At 53.7% G+C, this 15,867-nt stretch overlaps 1 protein-coding gene across 1 annotated transcript; it reads left to right on the top strand.

The window, feature by feature from the left end:
* Positions 1-5,830: 5,830 nt before the first annotated feature.
* S100A10 (S100 calcium binding protein A10) lies at positions 5,831-15,860 on the top strand. The gene is made up of 3 exons (XM_044449268.1): positions 5,831-6,025; positions 14,930-15,093; positions 15,358-15,860. Exons 2-3 carry the CDS (start codon positions 14,962-14,964, stop codon positions 15,520-15,522), a joined length of 297 nt encoding a protein of 98 aa, XP_044305203.1. The 5' UTR covers positions 5,831-6,025; positions 14,930-14,961; the 3' UTR covers positions 15,523-15,860.
* The last annotated feature ends 7 nt before the right edge of the window (positions 15,861-15,867 follow it).

The raw sequence follows: 15,867 nt of genomic DNA, 5'->3' as shown, positions 1-15,867 counted from the left end.
ACAACCACGATTGGGAGGCTGCAGGGCTCAGAGGTAGAAGCCGCGAATCTGCGATGGCTATTTTAAATGGGCTATGGGAAATGAGTAGGTCGCAATTCCCAATAGTGGCCACAGGAGGGCGCTCCAGCTGCAGCGCCTTTACCAAAAACAGGGAAGGGAGAGCAGCAGGCTTTGCTGATTTTTTACACTGATTGCATTACCCAACATTGACCACTGGAGGGCAGCAGAGCATTAAGAACTAACATTCTAACTAAGGGCTTCAGCAGGGTGCAATTCCCAATAGTGGCCACAGGAGGGCACTCCAGGTTCAGCGTGGAGTGAAGATAACACAGGTGAAGATAAGCAGGCTGCAGAGCCAACACTGGCCACAGGAGGGCGCCCGAGAGTCACCGCAGCGGCCAATTGCGATCAAGATTCTGCAACTAGCGGTCCTGGACCCCGAAGGGCACCCCAATTTCATCGACGATATCTTGACTGGGCTAAAGGCATCAGCGGACTACACCGTAAAGCATTTTCCCCCAGAAGGGATCCCATCAATGGCTGAGGTCTTCGCAGGGAAAGTGGTACTGTACCCTCGGCTTCTGTTGAGTTTGTTCCTTTGTGTAAGTGTTTTGTTTCCAAGGAAGGCCAATGCGGGCAGGATGTGTTTTTCGTGTAACCGGGGCTCCAGCCCTGTGCTTTGCATCATAAAATCCACTTGGGGAAATATGAGCGAGCGGTCAAACAGAGAGTGAAAGAGGAGGGAGGCGGTAAACCCCGTTACAGTGTTGAGCTAGTCGTTGTGTGAAAGTGTTGCCGCTTGGGGCGTGGCCTGTTCCGCGGTCTTAGCACGGCCGGGCAGGCTGCAGGGCTCCGAGGTAGCCCTCGCGGCTTATATTTTAAATGAACGATTGGAAATGAGTAGGTCGCAATTCATAGTAATGGCCACAGGAGGGCGCTCCAGGCTCAGCTCTGAGGCCTTAGCACCTCTATGGGGATCAAGCAGGCTGCGGTGCACAGTATTGGCCACAGGAGGGCGCCCGAGAGTCCCCGCGGCGTTTTTAATTGTTTTGCTGCCATCAAATACCAATTGTGATTGCGATGTCGTGCTGGGCGCGCCCTGGTTCTGCTCCCAGGGTGGTAACTGGGCCAGTGAGGCCCGGGGGCTGCGGTTCATGCCCGGGGGCGCTCCAGGTGCACTTTGGAGCTGTTGCTGGGATGGCGATTCTGCGATGCTCAGAGCTGGCACAAGAGTGTAACCAGTTCCTGCACTGACCAGTTAACTGGGCAAAGGCGAATGATGCAGTTTCACTGTCTGAGGGGAGTCCAGGGCGAGCACCCCGTTTCTGCCCCAATGTCTCTCTGCCCAGGCAAGGCCAGACTTCAGATAGATTTCTAGTATTCTAGCAGGAGCCTGCTCAGTCATTCCTAGGCCCACTGGAATCCAGGGGGCTTTAAGCTGGTCAGCGAAAGCCCCACTGGTTTCATTGGCCTGATGTGAAGCCTCTCTTAGGGTCACCTGTACTCAGGTTAATATTGAGAGTCCCCTGCCTTTGGGTTTCAATACAAAAGAAAAACCGATCGGGAGGGCGGAGGGAAGAACCAAACCTCCCCTGCTAATTTTTCATTTCAGAGTCCTGCTACTCCAGTCAATTTGATTGAGTCCCTTTACTCTAAAGCCATTGCTTGCAGGGCATGTAAAGTTCAGCGACTGCTGGATGGTTCGAAGGAGAGGTGTCTCTTGCCTGCACAAATTGGGCATAGCCAGACCCAATCGTGAAGACCCTTAGCCAGCCCTTTTGGCAAAGTGGAATATTTGGCCCAGGCTGTCCCCCCTTCCGTCCGGCCTCCTCTGCCAGGCATTGTCTGTTCCTTTTTCATTCATTTTTATTGTGAGTTGAACCAAAACAAATGGAAACAAGCACAGTGCGTAAGAAACAAGGAGAAAAATCTGAAACACACAAATGCTGTGGTGTAAATACCCAGATAACAACGCGAAAGCAAATTCATCAATTAAATGTTCTAGGCCTCCCCTGTCATGTTTCCTCGTTGCCTGATGACGGAGGAGAGGCTTCCACGATGGTGTTGGTTTGGTTTGTGGTACAGAATCGGAGAGACCCCACCAGCAGGAAGGGAAGGTGGGATGTGAAGAAGCAGCAAAACAGCCTGGGAGCCAGCAAAACAGCCAGCGGAATTTAGCTACCTGGATGGATTCCATGCGGCCGAGAGGAAGCAGCAAGCTATGGCAGGAAGCGATAACCGAGGCTCAGGAGACTGAGATGGGGAAGCCTCGCGGTGGGGAAAAGGACAGACCAGGAGGGGCGAGCAAGGCAGGCCCTGCCAAGCTGCTTTGGAGCACGAGGCGGTGAGTTTTGCCAAGCTGCCGGACAGGGGCCGCCCCAGCATGGTGCCTCAGACCCAGCCTGGATCCTGCAGGAATCAAACCCGATGCCCCCAAGGCTGGCCGGATCATCCGGCGTGGAAAGGGGTCTGTGCTCTTGAGCTTGTCCACACGTCATTTCACTGGCCATTCTCTCCCTCTTCTGATGTCCTCTGAATGTTTCGGATTGCAATTCCCAGCAGGCATGGCCATTGGCTATCCTGGCTGAGGCTGATGGGAGCTGAAGTCCCAAACTTCCAGAGACCACCTGGGCTGGGGAAGGTTGACGGATAACTATTAAAGTTTCCAACTTGGTTTGGAAAAGGTTCAACTGTATGGAAAGTTTTTGCATTGTTTTCAAACAATACATGAGTTCCAGTCCTAGAGAAACAAAGTTAAATATTTTGAAACGTGTTGTCAGCTTTAGGTACACTATCTGGAATAGAAAGTGACACATCAATGCATAAATAGAAATGGTTCAAAGAAGGACGCTAGGGCTTCTTCCCCGAGCTGGAACTGCCCCGTCCTTGGGCCAGCGCTGGCAAATCACACCGGGCCGGTCGGGGCACACACGTCCCAGCGGGGCCCCCGGGTCCCTTCCCCCTGCGGCAACCCGCTTCGCTCGCCGGCCCAGACAAGGGGAGCGGTGGAAGGGGGTGTGGGAGGCATCCCCACCCGTCGCTCCCCGCCCACCGGTCGCCCGCCGAGGTGCCCCCCATTTCCCAGCCACGCTGCCCGTCGGCACCAGCACCTGGGGCCAGAGCTCTGGAGGGGCTGCTGAGTGGCCTCCCGGCCACGCACCCCCTTTCCCAGTGTCCCCGGTGGCACCCCTTTTCCTGCCCTTTCCTTGACCTGGAGAACCACCCCTCCCTCTTCTTCTCAGGCACTGCTTGCCAATTTCTGAAGAAGAAGAGGAGAGTCCACGCCAGAGGCATCAGGAGTGAATCCTGATGGAGAAGAGGAAGACAGCGACTTCTATCGAACCTGGAATTACTTTTTTTTTTTTTTGGCTGGATAAACGGGACTTGGTTCTGATCCAAAGATGTTTTCAAGTTATTTTAAATGGATTTTAGTATGATCATCGAATGTGAAAAGATATGTAGTAGGGGGCTGACCCAGTAAATCCGGTGTGTGCGATGATTGATGTTTGGAGTATTCGTTTTAAAATCTTAAGAAAATGTCTTAAAAAAAAAAAGGAGTGAATCATTCTGTTTCTGAACAGCTCCCTTTGAAAGCTTGTTCTGGTTTCCTGGACTGTTTGGGGTTTATTTTTCTCCTGTCATCCACTCTTGGAAAGATCCCGCAGAGCGAGTCCGGGCAGTTGTACCTGAGTGCGGTGGGTGGTCCCGTCCCCATTTCACGGGGAAGGGGGTGGATGGGGAAGACTGGCGGAAGGAGCCGATCAAATAACCGCAGCAAAGATCACGGCCCCGCCTTGCAGAGCTGTTGTGTCATGCCCATCCAAGAACAATGAGGGCCAGGAGCTTGGGGAAGGTCATCCTGCTATTGAGAAACACCTCTAGGTTGCTGTGGGCCCTCCTCAGCCAGGGTTTTGCTTGGCCCTGAGTGAGTGAAGGACGGGGAGAGAAGGCGGTCATGCTCCTGAGCATGTGCAAAGTGCATTAAGTGTCAACTGTATACTCACAGCCCACCCTTCCTCCACGCTGTTGCTCTTCAGGTTTGGGGCCACCATTCCCTGCTATGCCCGCTGGGGCTGATGGGAGCTGAAGTCTCGAGAGCTGGAGGACTCCAGGAGCGGGAAGGAGGGAGTGTAGATGCTAAAGCTCCCAGAGTGCTTTATGCTTTAGTCGAGGCCCCACTTGGGGTGCGGGATGACTCATAAATGCAGAGATGGAAAAGAAGCAAAGTAAACAGGCGGAGGCATTATAGCCTTGGGTGGCAGGAGAGGCGCACGGGCCCCGTTCTCTCCCTGCCTGGCTACTGTTTGCGAAAGGCCAGGAGCAGAGGGTCCCAGAGACGGTGCCGGCAGCGCCCGTGAGATCCACTAAGCACCCACCTTTCCTCCGGTCTTTGCACATCACTCAACAGTGGCGGACGCTGGGAAGGCTGCCCAGCCAGAGTCCTTGCTTTCATCCAAGCCTGCCTCTTATTAGCTGTGAGGGAATGGGGCTTCCACGCACCAGAGCAGTCTATCTTCTGAGTGCTGGAGCAGTGCTTTCAGGGCTGAGGGGAGCAGCCCGTGGATGCAGCTGGCTGTCCTCTCTCAGAGGCAGAATGCTGGGCTGGATGAATGGAGCCGCGGCTGCAGCCGGCAAGATGCTTTCGCGTGCATTTTTATGCAGGAAAAGCAGGGCTGGGCGTCGGCGTTGGGGGCACGTTTCTTTCTCTGTCCCTGATCAGGGGAGAGAGCCTCTGCTCCCAAACATACTTGAGCGAGGCGTAGGCAGGGCAAAGCCAGCCAAGAACAACATGCTGGGTGTTGCGTCTCTCCTGCCAGCGGAATCTCAGCACACAGAGGGGGAGCAGCGGGCTGGGCCGAGACCGGAGGGCCGGGCCGGCTTCCCACTCAGACGGGCAGAGACACCCCAAGCACCAGAAGCTGCCGGGCAGGGGAGGCCGCTTCCATCCTGAGCTATCGGGGAGCCCTGAGCGGAAATTTGAAGCCTCAGGAGCTTGGACTTTGGAAAGTGAAGCTGTAGGCCAGATGCAAAGCAAAACACGGTCAGGCAAAAGAGGTTTTTAACGCGGCTCTCCTGGCCTTTCCGTGAGCGGCACCAGGAGGTGCATGAACGTCTCTCCTCTGCTGCCGCTTTTCTTGCCAGTAGGCCTGCGGTCCAGGAGGCAGGACGAACCGCATTCAGTGCATGCAGAGGAGAGAAGACGCAAACCAGCCCGCATCTCCCCCGTGTTCCTTTTGATACCCCTTTAAAAGCGTTTATTTCCGAGCAGGGGCTTGATCTTTCATGGATTTTGCTCCAGAGATTCGATTTTGCTGCCGGCTGCTTCCTCTTTTTAATATTTAAAGGGCTTTGAAAGTTCACCTTAATGTTATTCAGATGCTTGGAAGGTTACCATTTTTTGGCTGGCTGGTTTATTCTGGTTGCTTGGTCAGTTGGGCAGTAAAGAATGACATGGATGATAATGCAGTAACATTGCACAGAGAAACGTTAATATTCTAACACACGCGCCCCCACAGGACAGCTAAAGGCAGGCGCGAAGGACCAGTCCAGGGGACCTCGGGCTTTCGCACAGCCTGCTCCCAAACCAGCTCAGAGCCAGCCCTTTAATTTGCGCTGGGGCGAGAAGGGAGCGCAATCCCCGCCACCTGCTCTGCAGTTCGGCCTGCGGGGGAACTCGCCCGTCGGCGCCTGGGGCCGGGCGGAGCTCTGCCTTCCGGGATCGGCGCTCGCCCTCTCTGGCGTGGCTTGGCAGGACCATGGCGAAATTTTGGGGGGGCGGAGCGGCGGGGGGAGGGCAAGAAAAGGCCGCGAGGAGCGTGGCTGGGCGGGGACGGACGGACGCACGGCTCTAGCGAAGGGCGGCTTTTCGCTGGCTCCTCTCCAAAGGAAGGGCTCCTCGTTCGCCAGTCCTGCTTCTCCGCCCCCAGCAGCCCAGCCCAGCAGCCCAACCCGGCTGGCCAGCATCGCTCTCGCCTCGCAGCCGTCGCCCCGGGCTCCTCGCTCCTGCTCTGCAAGGCTCGCTTCGGTGAGTAGCGCCGGAGGGCGCCCGGGTGGATTCTCAGCCGCGCGCGGTGCGTAAACGCGCGCGTCCGTTGCGCGCCTGTTCCGCGGGGCCGGAGAAGGGGGTGAGGGGAGGGGGGGTCCTCTCCGTGTCTTGAAACGAGGGGGGCACAGGGAGGGGGGCACAGGGAGGGGGGGCACCACCCCACTGGAGAGAAGCACCTCCAGACACGCACACCTGAAAAAAGCGGCTGTCGAGTTTTTTAAAGGGAAGAGGGTTCTCGCTGGCGGAGCGGTGAAAGTCTCCCGGGGAAGCGGGAAAAGGGAGTGCCCCCCCCCCGCCTTGAAGCCACCGCAAAAAGTGTGTGAGCAACTCACGGAGAAATCGGGGCGGGTTTTCCCTGCTTAAGGAGTCCCTCGTGCGCCGCCCAAATGTTCCTGGCTTTGGGCATCCAAGAAGCAAGAGGGGACCAGTCGCCCTCACTTGGGGGCCCTTTTGATAAAACCATGACAGCTGTGTAAAAGGGTGGGCAGGGGAAGTTTAGGGGCGCCCCCCCGTGCCACTCCCAGCCCCCCCCCGACAAGCACCATTTCGCTTTTCTATTTTTTGTTCGTTTCTTTCTTTTTTTCTAGAAAGTATCACTAAAGGGGGGGGAGGGGGGTTTTCGGTGGGGGGAGGTGAAAACCCAAAATCACTTCTGTTGCGTAAAAAGGGGTGTCTCTGAGCAGAAGTGGGAATGGTGGGGGTCTCTAAGCATTGCTGGGAGTATTTAGGGCAGAATGTGGACCCCAGAGAGGGTAAACAATGTTTATTGATATGAGAAGGGAAAGATGTCTCCCCACCCCGCACTGGGAAGGCGTGTGCCGCTGGCTAGAGCCCCTTGGAGTGCCCCCCCCACAGTATGGCGGAATAAAGGACTGTAATGCAAGATGGTTATAATATTCTAAGACTATGCCGCTAGAGAAAAGCAATCTCTTGACACATGCAGAAAGCGACTCGGACGGAGGCTGGTCCTTGGCCCGTCTGACTCAGTGTCTCAGGGAATGACCCTGGCACCATTTGCCTGCTGGAAGGCCTGTCCTTTGCACATGGGTGTGCTAAAGGGGTGTCCCAGGTTTCTTGCGCTGCGGGGGAGAGGCAGGTCTGTGGCGTGGCTACGTGTCGCACAAAGAAGGAATTGTAATGTGTAACCTGCTGGACCCGTGAGGTCTGTTCCGGGTGCAGTTGCATGAATGCAGCACTGTGAGCTGTTAATGGTCTGGAGCAGGACCCGTGTGGTGTAAAGTCCCCCCGGATTCAGCGTGTCGCACCAGGAGGGACTGGCGGACGTTTTGCAAGGAACTGGGCTCTGGGAAGCGGGAGGCGCTGGACTTTCCAGCAGAAATTAGCCTTGTGGTCCGATCCAGATCCATGAGCGACCTCCTCTGCTTTGCTTTGCACACAGACACCAAGGGAGTGGCACACCCAGTGTGATTACACAGTGAGCAATCTTTCCATCCACCCTGGATTCAGTTCCTGGACAGAAAAAGATAAGGGATTTGCTTGCTTTTTGGGGTGGAGCTGGAGATGATGGAGGCAAAGGGCACAGAAAGATGGTCACTGGGCTCGGCAAGGGGCTGGCCCATCAGTGTGTCTGCTGGCAGAAAGGCCGCGGCCAAGAGGGGGGTACGGGAAGAGACACAGCGGCCCTTTCCCAGCCCGGTGCCCCTGCCCTTCAACTACCTGGTGCATCCAGTGGTTGGGAATGCTAGAAATTGTAGCCAACCCCTGAGGGCCCCAGGTTGGGGGATGCTTGGAGTGCAGCTTCTGGAAGGTGGCATCCAGAACATTTGGGGCGCACCAGGCTGCCTGTCATGGAGCAGAGAAGCCGCGGTGCCATCCGCCCCAAGATGATCTCCGCAGAGTGCCTGACCACACAGATACAGATGTGGAGGGGGGGCAAGAAACGCGCCAGCCCCCCGCTCTTGCCTGTTCTGAATCTTTCTGCATCTCTGGACTTTCCTTTGCTGGCAGTTGTGGGGAAGTCTTGCGTGTCCATCCAATGTTTCTTTCCTCCACCCCACGGTTTCTAACTCTTAATGGCGATTCGGAACAGCTTGCAGATTTGTTTGTGGTGTGTTTGTCGTAAGGGAGTCTGTACTGGCGGGGGTGGGGGGGCGTTAAGCCAACCTTAGGACGCAGTGCGGGAGCCACGGAGGTGCCTTCCAGCGGCCCCGATAAAGAGTGGCAGGAAATGGAACCGGCCGTGGCACGATGCAGCTGCGCCACGAGGGAACAAAATGTCTTGTGCGTTTTGGTGCAGGACACAAGATGGTGTCAGACCACATGTTGGCGGGAGCCATGGGCCGTTCTGCCACAAGGACTGATCTGTCATGCTGGTGAGAGTCCAGCTTCAGGAGAACTGAGGGTGGGGCTCGAGAACGATCCAAGAGTGATTCATTTTCTCTGGCTGCGGAGGAGGGTCGGTAAGGGCCTGCCCTGAGCTGGAGGGGCTTCCCGGGTTGCTCTCTTCCAAGTCGCTTTCTTATCCGCAGCAGGGAAGCTCTGAGGTTCCCCTCCATCTGGGCCCGTGCCCGGCCTCCAGGATTACAGCAGAGCCCCCTCCGTGGTGCCCTCTGGGTCTTTGGGACTACACTGCCCAGCATGCCCGGTGGTCGGCTGCCTGAGCTGATGGGAACCGAACTCCCAAACGGCTGGGGGGGGGGGGCCAGCCAGGGAGAAGTGGGGCAGGAGCGGCCAAAGGTTGTCCTCCTTCTCCTGCAGCCACCACGCCTCAGAGGAGGAATCCCCTGACAGCTCAGCACGAAAGAATCCTGCCCCTGGAGAAGAATAAGGCCATTATTCAGCCCACGTGATGCTGCACTGAGTCAGAAGGAGCTGCCTGAGCTCTTGGTTGGATCGGGCTCTTGTCCCAAGGGCCACAGAGGTGGGCCGGGCTGGGGCGTGGCTAGAGCACTGAGCCGGGACACCCCTGGGCTTCTCTATCAAGGTCAGGGCTGACCCCAGACAAGGCTGCCCCGTCCCTGCCCCCCTGCCTTTTCCTGACCTGGATGCTGTGCCCGCTTTTAAAAAGCAAGACTCGCTCTCCAGCAAAGGCTGTCCATTGCATTGGCTTGGTGGAACCTCCGCACTCGGGAGCAGTCTATCTGTGGTTGCTGCGGAGTCAGGGGTGGGAGCTTGTCACCCACCTGGGAGCTTCCTACAGGCCGCCCACCTTGCTGTTTCTTGGGCGAGCAGATCTCCATTTCAGCAGAGCATCCGAAATTCTTTCAGGTTTTCCCCTTTTGCTTAGCGCTGCTTGGGAAGAGGGGCCCGGCAGTTGCCAGAGCCCTGCTGCGAATGGCTCTACCTCCTAGAAACATCAGAAGCTGCCTTCCATATGCCAGATGTTGGTTTCTCTGGCCCATTTGGCGACATCGGCCAAGACAAATGGCAGTTCTCCAGGCCTTCAGCCTCGGGTGTTTCCTGGCATTTCCTGGAGATGCCGGCAACCAAATCTGGGTCAGAAAAGGCTCTGCAGCGCTGCAGAATTTCCCACTCGGCAGTAAAATGTGAACTGCTAATGCCGAGGGAGGTGCGGAGAGAGAAAAAGCTGGACTGATTCATGATGACCAGGCAGGGGAAGAGCAGCTAAAAACGGTGGTGGTTGAATAGAACCTCCTGTCCAGGGGCAGTCTACCTGGGACAAGCAGAGAAGGGTTGTGGTTTTGGTGCTGAACCCTGCTTTGAACGCTTCCCCGGTGCTTTTGGCTGGCTGTGGTTTGTGTCTACTACCGCAGAGCCTCAGTCGGTGTGGTGCCTTCCAGGTGTTCGACTTGGGCTCCCAGCAAGCTCTTGTTAGCGTGCTGGCTGTCGCTGTCCTTAAATGGCTGGCGAGTGCCGCACTGGGGAGACTGCCCAGGTGCCTCCCGCGTCCACCCCGCGCCATGCCCAGCGACGGGCCCGCAGTACTGATGTCGCGATCATTCAGACTTTTGGCATGCTATCAGTCTACCTGCTTAAAAGGAACAAGCCCAACCCCCTCTCTTACACTTTGGTGATATTCTTTTCATGCTTTTTTCCTGACCATGAGGACTAGAAGCGTCAGTGAAAAGTAAAATTTCAGGACCTTAAGCACCGCATAGTGCATTCAAGGTAGTTTTAAGAGCATTCAGACTGTGTTGGCACTCCAAGCTCTTCCACTCCTGAGAACTTTTATTCTTATTTATTTAGCAGGGGGGAGGAATCAAGTTTCTGGCCTTCTTGGCTGCCAAGATCTTTTCAAAAATGCCTGATGAAGCTTTGGAAGCCAAAGAAGTGGTGCAGTGGGAGGGGAGAATTTAGCTGAGCAATGAGATGGGTCAGCATTTGATGATCGTGTGGTAAGTCCTTGCCCCCTGACTATGCTTTAGCAAAATGGATTGTGCAAAGCAATGCAATTTGGCCCACTATTTAAAAAACAACAACCATGTCGCTAGTCCCTAAGGTGGCAAAGAACATGGCCATATGCCAACAAGGCCAGGGCAGGGGAGAGAAATCAGCAGTGCTGTACTGGAGACGGAGCAAACCTTTTTGGTGCTGTGCCAAACTTACAAAACGTGCAGTTCCATAGCTTTTTAAAATAGAGAGCACATCACGCCCGAGATGGTTCTCTGCAGAGTCATCTCCCACAAGGCCGACAGTTGGCAAACACGGGCCAAGCCAGGGCAGCGCCCATCCGGTTACCTCGCCTGGCACAGCGGGTGGGTCGCCTCGCTTGGCGCTGCAGCGGCCAAGAAGAGCTGGGGCTGCAGCGCTGTTGATTCATTGCAGGGACTGACAAAGCAGTCGATTCTTTCTCCCCCCCCCACCCGCCACTTTCCATCCCCTGCACCCCAGCGCTTTCAAAGAGCAGCCCCTTTCTCCGTAGCCTCCAGCAAACATCCACCCAGAGGGAACACCCAAGAAGTCGCAGACAGGAAACTTCTGCGGTTAAGCAATCGCTTCCAGTTTTGCAAGGGGACTGTGCAGCCCCAGTTCTGCATTTCTGCTGCACCTTTTGCCGAACGAAAAAGGGAACTGGGGTGGGGGAGAGTTACGCATTGCAAAGGCCGGCCATGAATTTTCTGCACAGTACCCGAGACACCCTGAAAATGGGAAATTTATTTATTTAACAGATCGACGTCTCTTGCACTGTAGCTATCATTATTTAAATCTCAGTGGGTTGCAAAGATACTTTTAGGAAAACTTGAAAACCAAATATGTAACTAATGTAACTAGAGAATGACATGATTAAGAAACAAAGAATGTTTTTCCCAAGACTCAGGTGCTCCAGGGCTTCCTAGCTTTAGTTCTAAAATGTTAAAATGCCTTTTCTAGGATAATGAGTAAGCCTTAATAGGGATTGTTGGGACGGGTTGCGATTACGACTGCAGACATTTGACCCCTGGCTAAATGATATTGCTAGCTGGGTTCTGAAAGCAACTGCCAACCTGTACCCAAATTTATTTATTTATTTAAAGCTTTTGTATGCCATGCTATTATACAAGATCGCAGGATGGCTTACAATATTTAAAAGAACAGTTGAAAGAACAATTCCAATACATAATAGAACAGAACAGAACAATAAATCACAAAACAAGCACAGCGACTGAACTTAAAAGCTGTTAAATATTAAAATACTGTTTAAATAAAAAGGTTTTGGCCTGGCGCCGGTGGGTTCATCCAAAGCCACAGGACAATGCAGAAGACAACCCCAGTCTCTTGTTCCAGACCTTAGGATCAGAACTTGTCATTTCACACAAAGCTCATCCCCTGTGGAACTCACTGTCACAGGGTGTGGGGGGAAAGGTGCAAGCAAGAGACTTTTAAAATCCAAGGGAAGAGATAAACCCCTGAGTGGATTTGCAGCTCTGTGGGCACTTATTAACCATTGCAGTTAAATAGAACCTCCATGTTCAGAAGCAGTCTGTCTGTCCATAACAAAACCCTAGCAAAGTCCCTCTCCCCTGTAGTCTGCAGGCTTCCCACTGATGGAGACAGGATATCAGGCTACACAGACATGTTACCCAAGCCATCAAAGCAGTTCCTGTGTTATTAGATGGCAGAAACATGTGATTTTTTAAAAAAGCAGCTTGATTTCAATCATGCACACACACCCAAAGCAAGATTTAGGTATAGAAAGCTTTGGCAATTGGACAGTACAGAAATAAATAAATATTCCCTCGCTATAAGCCGCTCTCCCTCTGTGCCCCCGGCCCATTCTACACGCCACTATCTGATCTTGCAGAAGCAAGGCACAGCTGGCCTGCGACTCCTTCCAGATGCTTCCGGGGGTGACGGCACACCCTGGAGGTTACGGGCAGGCCGGTGGGCGCACCTCCAGCAGCCCAAACCCTCCTCCTGCAGCCGTTCGCCCTCTCTCCCACCCTGCCCTGCCCTTATCCCCAGAAACCCCAGACCAGGAGACAATGGCTGAGGAGGAAAGATGAAAGCTTTTAGCCTGGGGAGTGGGGGAGAGATGCAGTTTTCTTCCATGGAGGTGTGAAGCAAAGCAGCTACATGATCTCGGATGAATGCCGGAGTGGGACTCCTCGTCAGACTCCTTCCCAGCGAGCAAGAGCGATCCCACAGCCGCAGCTCAGGCGGCTTCCGTGCCTCACCCAACAAGAATCTTCTCGTAGGATTCCAGCGAGTTCTGCTTTCTTTTAACACAGTCTCAGCCACGCGCTTTTCAAGTGCTGGTTAACTATAAGGAGCAAAAAGGACGCTCAGCAGTGATAAAACCCAAAGCGAGGGACAGAAGCAGGCATGCCCGTTTGGGGAGTGTTGGGGGGGGGGGCTGGCTGGAGATGGCATGTTGGATGAGTGAGGGGTCCTCAGCTCTGGCCTAGCAGCGACTCTTCTGGTTTGCTGTGACTGTTAGGCAGGAATGGAGCCTCCATGGTTCAAGGGAGTCTACCAGAAGGCACAACAGCCACGGTCTGCTGTTGAAATGCGGGTTATTCCATTGTCTGGGTCAGGGCTGTGAACCACAAGCAACCCCGGAGAGTTGTGGGGTTGTGAACTGGGGCTTGCTCCCCGTGGCTTGTTTTCTCCGGTGGTTGCCGCCAGTACGACAAGCCACCTTTCCGCAACAAGCCATGGTTTAAGAACCCCTGAGTGTGGGTATCTCGTGGCCTGAACTCGCCCGCTTGGTGCTTGGTTTGTGGGCGTATCCGGGGCTCCCCTCATCCAATCAGCCGCTGAGGAGCAACTCGCCAGCGAAGGGTTAAGTGTTTTGATGGGCGGCGCGTGTGTCCTAGATGTGCCAGTCCGGAGGAAGGGGCGGCACAGGGAGGGGATCACTCTGGCTCCGGCCCTTGGTCGGTCCGGGATCCGGGCCAGCAGCTTTTGCCCCAGGCTGAGCCATCCCAGATGGGAACCAGATGGCCCCGCGATTGTTCAGATGTTCCCAGCAGCAGAAGGGGCTGCTGATCAAAGCCGACGCAGCCAGCCAAGGCGGAGGGTTTATGGAAGGAATGTGAAAGGCGGGGAGAGGAAAATGTAACACACACACAAAAAGGAAAGACGTTAATTCTGGGCGGTTAAAAATGAGCAATTCAGCACTGCTGTGCCCCCACTTTCTAAGCTCTAGAGGATTTTTTCCAAGAAGTGAAGAGTTGTTCTCACATAATAAAAGAGCGAGGCCCTTTGCACATGTTAAGATGTCCTCTTGAGCATCGTGGCATAGGCTGCAGGCCCCTTCCATGAGAGCAGGCTGTCTCCAGGTGTACTTTTTGGGTATGAAAAGAGTTTCTCCACCACGTCTGCAGCACTTCCCTAGTCGTGAAGGCCACCGCTAAACCAGGCTGTCTGGAAGAGTGGTTTGATCTCTTAAGGCCAATCTTCACGTCCCGCAATTTGGTTTTCCAGTTCTGCCTGCCCGCCTATCTTCCAGCTGTGATTTTGGTGGAGAAGTTGGCTTTGAAAATGCCTCTGTGACTTTTCTGTTGATTTTGCCCGGAGTTGCACCCGATGGTCAAATGGCCCACGCAGGCATCACCTGTAAGGAACAAAATGACGTCACGTGTGGTAGAGTACAGGTTCCCCAAGTGGGAACAATTGTCGTTCTGGTCCCGCACCTTCCCCTCAGAAGGTGGAATGTTTGCACGTACTCCAAGACCTCCTGGCAGTGTACCAGATTCCATCTCTGGCAGTGTCTCAGGTAGCAAGTGATAAGAAAAAGCCTTTCTCCAGCCAAGAATGAGAAAAGAACAGTTGTGGTCTTTGCCGGCAAACAAAAGCAGATCCCAGAATATGTTCCAACACACTCTCAGGCTGCAGTGGTGTTTTTCCATGATTTTCTCTCTGTTCATGAGGACTAGGAAGCCATTCTGCTAAAGTTAAAATGAAAACTTTAGAACCTCAAGTTCTATTGCTGCATTGGATAATCCAGGTAGTTTTAAGAGCAACCAAGAAAGGACCAATCAGTGCTGGTACTTCAAGTTTCTCAGCTTCTGACAATTGCATATAAATGCAATATATATAACGTTTCTAGTCCCTTCTGCTGCCAAGGGATTTTTGAAATGTGTCTAAAATTGCCTGCTGGAATCCCAAAACTTACAGAGGTGATGGGACAGTAGCCAGGTGATGGAGGGGTTTAGCGCCCCTGTGCATGATTTAGCAAAACCAATTGAAATCACGCAAAGCAGAAATTACACAAACTGCAGCATACAAAAAAATGATGCCGGTTTGCATGATTCATGCAGAATTGGCCATTTTTAAGCTTTCTGGGCAGAGAACACAAATTGCCTGTTCCTTGGAGTTTAATCTGCCCCCCCAGTCGAAAGATTTATAGCGTTGATCCGCAGTGAAGCTTCGCTTGGGTTCGGTCCAGTTCCCTCATGCTTTTAGCAGTTTCTCTTGCAGCTCCATCCATCAAGGTAGGGAAAGGTGGAACAACCTCTCTTCTCCTCTTACGTCCTGCAGGCGTGGACAAGGTCCATCAAACAGTACGCAAGATGCCGTCCCAGTTGGAACACGCGATGGAGACCGTCATGTTCACTTTTCATAAATTCGCTGGAGACAAGAACTATCTCACAAAAGAAGATCTCCGGCAGCTGATGGAGAAGGAGGTTCCAGGCTATATGGAAGTGAGTTCATTGGTATCCCCAAGGGAGAAACGGACCTGGATTGTGAGGGACCACAAAGTATACCCCATTGATACCCCAAATCACAGCCTAATTTTACAAGCTCTTTCTGCCTTTGGAAAAGCATGGTTGCCTTTGAGAACGGAGGGAAACCTGTGCAAAAGCCAGGAATCCATAAAAGCATCCGTGATTGTGGGAAAGGTGGTGGACTGTACCTATTTAAAGTTTCCTCTCTTTGCCTTCATGTGACTACCCCTTTCTTTGTAGAACCAGAAGGACCCAATGGCCATCGAAAGGATCATGAAGAACCTGGAAGAGTGCCGAGACGGCAAAATCAACTTCGAGGGCTACCTGTCTCTGTTTGCCGGGCTCACCAACGGTTGCAATGAATATTACGTGAGAAAGATGAAACCGACTGGAAAGAAGTATTGAAGGAAATGGCAGGGCCCATCTCTCCTATAGCACTGACAGCGCGTTTTGGCACTGTGCTGATTCACCCCGAAATAACCACCCTACCTACCGGCCATTCCAGATCCCGCTGTTTCCGCTTAAAGGTGCCACATCTTGTCTCAGACCTACTAGCCCAACGTTGGAGTTAAGTACAAGATGGTGGCACTTCATACTAACCAACCCCATCCCCACAAGCCTGCCATTTGTCCCTTGAGATGTTTGAATCCAGCATCACTTCAAGGAACAAGTAAGCTTACCTTTTCCCCTGTGACGCGCTGCTCAACACGCCCCTGAAATAAAACAATGTTTTTTGTATTGGAGAGACTG

This window comes from Varanus komodoensis, unplaced genomic scaffold, assembly GCF_004798865.1.
Source record: "Varanus komodoensis strain SLA01 unplaced genomic scaffold, ASM479886v1 scaffold57, whole genome shotgun sequence".
NCBI classification, from domain to species: domain Eukaryota; kingdom Metazoa; phylum Chordata; class Lepidosauria; order Squamata; family Varanidae; genus Varanus; species Varanus komodoensis.
This window is presented reverse-complemented; position numbering and strand designations above follow the sequence as displayed.